The sequence below is a fragment of the Lactuca sativa genome, chromosome 8 (assembly GCF_002870075.4).
Source record: "Lactuca sativa cultivar Salinas chromosome 8, Lsat_Salinas_v11, whole genome shotgun sequence".
In the NCBI taxonomy this organism is placed as follows: domain Eukaryota; kingdom Viridiplantae; phylum Streptophyta; class Magnoliopsida; order Asterales; family Asteraceae; genus Lactuca; species Lactuca sativa.
In genome coordinates this window covers 250953636-250958065 of record NC_056630.2, presented here as the reverse complement: position 1 = coordinate 250958065, position 4430 = coordinate 250953636, and the positions used below count along the sequence as shown (strand labels likewise).

Genomic DNA, 4430 nt, shown 5'->3' with positions numbered 1-4430 from the left:
TATATATATATATGTAGGTTCAATTGAGAAAATAAAAAAGGTTGAGAATTGGGGAATTATTCTCAGCCAATCATTTATCTAACATGTTCAAATTAAAAAAAATACGCGTGTCCATTTTCATTAAGGGTATCTTTGTAAATTAGCAAATTTTTTACATAGAACTTACATGTTCGTCTTATCAGTTTCCAATTTGATGATATCTTTATCTTGTTTGAATCGGATATGAGGAATTCATTATCAAGATTATTTTCTTTATATAACTCGTTAGCAATTATACGTTTTCATTCCATTAATCGTGAAGTTTCGCATCTGTGTTTCAGTTTTCTACTTCGTTTTCAGCTTCCGATTTGATCAGGTATGTATATCGTTTGAATCGGATAGATCGGAGTTATTTATACAATTCGTTAGCAATTATACGTTTTCATTCCATTAATCGTGAAGTTTCGCATCTGTGTTTTAGTTTTCTACTTCGTTTTCAATTTCCGATTTGATCAGGTATGTATATCGTTTGAATCGGATAGATCGGAGTTCATTATCAATATTGCTTTTTATAATTTATTTGGAATTATGCTTATTATATTCCTTTTGGAGTTGTTTCATCGGAGTTCATTATCAAGATTATCAAGTTTCGAATATGTATTGGAGTTATTTCATCGGATTTTTGTTAAGTAGTTTGAGATATTTATTTCATCAGTTATATCGTTGTAGTTTTTACATTCTGTACTGAGAGAGATTGCTTAATTACATCATATGATCATATATGATTTAAGTTTCTTTCAGATATTTTGTACGTTGAGGTGAGATATATTCAAAATTAATCAGGTTTTCATCTTTACGACTTTTTTTGTGAGATATATTCGATATTAAGATTGTTTTTGTTTATTTATATAGATCATTTGGTGTATTATGTCGAATTCTAGTGTTATTGATGGTGATTTGTATTCTTCTATGAGTGAGAGTGAAGAAGAAGATGTTGAGAACTCATTTTTTGAAGGTATCAGTTATTGAATTATTTTGTTGTTTTTAGTTTTGTTGATTATCATTTATATACATATGAATATGTTAATATGAATAAATTGTTGTCTTATTCATATATAAATAAACGTGTGTTAATTGTAATTTCGAATTTATTATTTTTTCGTTTTATTCATATATGAATAAGTTATGTTTTATTTACATATGAATATGTTAAAATGAATAAATTGTTGTCTTATTTATATATGAATAAACGTGTGTTAATTGTAATTTCGAATTTATTATTTGTTTCGTTTTATTCATATATGAATAAGTTACGTTTTATTTTATATATTTTGAATACTCATGAATTTTATGTATTCATATATGAATGTTTTATTCATATATGAATGTTTTTTGTTTTATTTATATGAGTTTTATGTATTCATATATATTATTGTTTTATTCACGCATTATTATTTTAGGTGGTGGATCTTCAAGTTCAGTACATGTTGTACAATATTTTGATGATATAATTGGAGAACATGTCTATAAGCCAGATGTACCTGTTCAACTTATTCCATTTAAGGGTTTAGTCTTCAAATCATTAAAGTTGGCTATCAAAATGTATTATGAGTATGCTGAAATTGGTGGTTTTGATGTTAGACTGAGCACACAGTCAAGGTTTGATAACAAGATTATAAAGAAGAAGCATGTTATATGTAATCGTGCTGGTAAACAAAAAAAGAAATCTTGTGACACATTAGGTACAAGTGGTGTTAGGAGGAAACGAAATTCAAATTCAAGAGCTATTGGTTGTCAAGCAAAGATTATATTTGAATCTGTGTATGGAACTCCAGATTATAAAGTTTTTCAGTTTGATGAACTTCACAACCATCCACTTGAGAAGAGAAGCGATTTAAAAAAGGCGAGACAAATGTCATATTCAGAAAAAGAGTTTATTGTGCGTGCTTCCACATCAAAAATAGGTCCAACTATGGCTCATAAGTTGAGGTCAAGTCTGAGAGGTGGGTATGAGTTTGTAAAGCCCAAAGTAGTTGACTATAAAAATTTAAGGAGAGATATCAACATGGTTATTGGTTATAAAGATGCCCAAATGATAGTAAACACAATGAATGACCGTCGAGCTCACTATCCAAATTACTCATTTGAGTTTAATTGTCAAGATGATGTTTTGGACTGTATGTTTTGGGCTGAAGAAATGGAAAAGGCATATTATGTTGAATTTGGTGATGTTATCTCATTTGATGTGACTTTCCGAACAAACAAGTAAGTTATTTTATCTACTTTTGTTTATAGCTTATTCATATATGAATATTTTTATATTCACTTATTAATACATCAAAAATTGACTTTAATGAACATTTTTTTGTGTGTTAGGTATCGAATGGTTTTTGTTCCGTTTACTGCTATTTACCATCATAAAAAATCGGTTACTGTTGGATCTGGGTTGCTAAGCAATGAAAGAATTGAGTCTTACTCTTGGTTGCTTAAAGCATTTCTTAAAACTCATGGGAAAGAACCAACACTTGTTTTAACCGATCAAGATGCTGCAATAAAACAAGCTGTTGAGAATGTGTTTCGTAATTCAAAGCACTGATTATGTATGTGGCATATAATGAAAAAGTTGAAAAAAAGGTATTATTTTAATATATTTCAAATATATTACTTATTAGTATATTTATTTATGAATATTGATTGTTATTTTACTTATTATTATTTATTCATTTATGAATATTTTTGTTTTAATACAGATATCAGATGATTTATTTACAAACACAGACTTTAGAAAAAGGTTTTTGAAGCTTGTTTGGGACATTAATATGAAACCTGATGTTTTTGAGGTGAAGTGGGGTTTGCTTATGAAGGAATTCAATCTTGAAGACACAAGATGGTTTAAAGACATGTTTACAATACATGATTCATGGATACCTGGATATTTTAGTGATATTCCAATGTGTGGTTTGATGAAGACTACATCGAGGTCAGAGAGTATCATGAATTCATTCTTTAATACATATTCAGAAAGTGGTAACTTACTTTTGAATTTCATGATGAATTACGACACTGCCATTCAAAAGCAAAGGAATACTCAACGAGAGCTTGATAAGGCATCAAAGAAAGCATCAAATAAAATGCAAACACCTCGAGAAATAGAACTGCAAGCATCAAAGGTTTATACAAGTACATTATTTTTTAAGGTGCAAAAAGAAATATATAAAGCATGTTTTTTCTGTACATACTCATATGTTGGTATTGAAGATGGTTGGGAAGTTTACATTGTGCAGCACAACAACAGTAAAAGTGATTTTAAAAATGAATTTAAGGTAATTTTACTTGTTTTTTTATGAAAAATGTAATAATATTCATATATTCATATGTGAATATTATATAAATATATGAATATATATATATATATATATATATATATATATATATATATATATATATGAGTGTTGATATGAGTATTCTTATATGAATGTAAATGTGTAAATTTTGTTTTTGTATCAGGTTGAAATAAAAGCTGAAGAGAAAGAAATAAATTGCAGTTGTGAACATTTTAAGCGTATGGGTGTTTTATGCAGACATGTTTTTACAATAATGATGAGATGTGGTGTTAAAGAAATTCCTGAAAGGTACATTTTAAAGAGATGGAGAAAGGATGTGATATCAAGAAATTATCGTTTTAGTTCTGTTCAATCAGATTCAGGTGTGTGTTACTGTTCCTATTCCATAAGAGATTAATATTCATGTTCCTGAAGTTCAAAGCAATAAAGGTTCTGGAATCAAGAAAAGAATTCCAAGTGCATGTGAAGTAGCATATGAAAATTCTAAAAAAGAACATAGAATGTGTTCATGATGTGGAAAACGAGTTCCACATAATTTACGTACTTGTCCAGAAAGAGTTGGAGCTGCTAGATCAGCAAAAGACAGTTAGGGATTTTTTTTGTTTTTTTATTCATTTATGAATATATGCAGATAAAAGCAATAAAAAATAATATTCATGTATGAATAATACACATTTATATTGATATGGTAAATTGATATGTTGATATTTGTTTTTTAAATTACTATAATATAAGTTATATTGATATTGTAAATTATTTATAAATGAATACAAATATGTGAAATTTGTTATACTAATAAATAAGTAATATTCATATCTAAACTTTTTTATGTTAATATCTGAACTTTGTTATTCTAACATATTACTTTGAACTTATTCATAAATGAATATATCATATTCGTATTCATTTATGAATAAATAAAAATAAAGTTTGAAAATATTTGAATATAAAAAAATGACATAAATAAGCAAACTTGTTTCTACTAATAAGTTAATTATATTCATATATGAAATTTGTTATATTCATATATGAACTTTGTTATACTGACATATTCCTCCTAATTTAATCATAAATGAAGATATCATATTCGTATTCATTTATGAATAA

The 4430-nt window shown here is 27.0% G+C and overlaps 2 protein-coding genes across 2 annotated transcripts; both read left to right on the top strand.

Annotated features, from left to right (window-relative positions):
- The first annotated feature begins 906 nt into the window (after window positions 1-906).
- Window positions 907-2575, top strand: LOC128127953 (protein FAR1-RELATED SEQUENCE 5-like). The gene is made up of 3 exons (XM_052766704.1): window positions 907-994; window positions 1440-2244; window positions 2356-2575. The coding sequence occupies exons 1-3, from the start codon at window positions 907-909 to the stop codon at window positions 2573-2575; spliced, it is 1113 nt and encodes a 370-aa protein (XP_052622664.1).
- A 2-nt stretch (window positions 2576-2577) lies between these two features.
- LOC111889310 (protein FAR-RED ELONGATED HYPOCOTYL 3-like) lies at window positions 2578-3974 on the top strand. Its single transcript, XM_052766703.1, has 4 exons — window positions 2578-2613; window positions 2730-3149; window positions 3487-3685; window positions 3955-3974. Exons 1-4 carry the CDS (start codon window positions 2578-2580, stop codon window positions 3972-3974), a joined length of 675 nt encoding a protein of 224 aa, XP_052622663.1.
- Window positions 3975-4430: the final 456 nt, after the last annotated feature.

Coding starts and splice junctions, on each gene's coding strand:
- LOC111889310 (XM_052766703.1), top strand. CDS start 2,578: ATGTATGTGGCATATAATGAAAAAGTTGAAAAAAAG. Junction 2,614..2,729: donor ATGAAAAAGTTGAAAAAAAG/GTATTATTTTAA, acceptor GTTTTAATACAG/ATATCAGATGATTTATTTAC. Junction 3,686..3,954: donor TTCTGTTCAATCAGATTCAG/GTGTGTGTTACT, acceptor GAATATATGCAG/ATAAAAGCAATAAAAAATAA.
- LOC128127953 (XM_052766704.1), top strand. CDS start 907: ATGTCGAATTCTAGTGTTATTGATGGTGATTTGTATTCTTCTATGAGT. Junction 995..1,439: donor TGAGAACTCATTTTTTGAAG/GTATCAGTTATT, acceptor TTATTATTTTAG/GTGGTGGATCTTCAAGTTCA. Junction 2,245..2,355: donor GTGACTTTCCGAACAAACAA/GTAAGTTATTTT, acceptor TTTGTGTGTTAG/GTATCGAATGGTTTTTGTTC.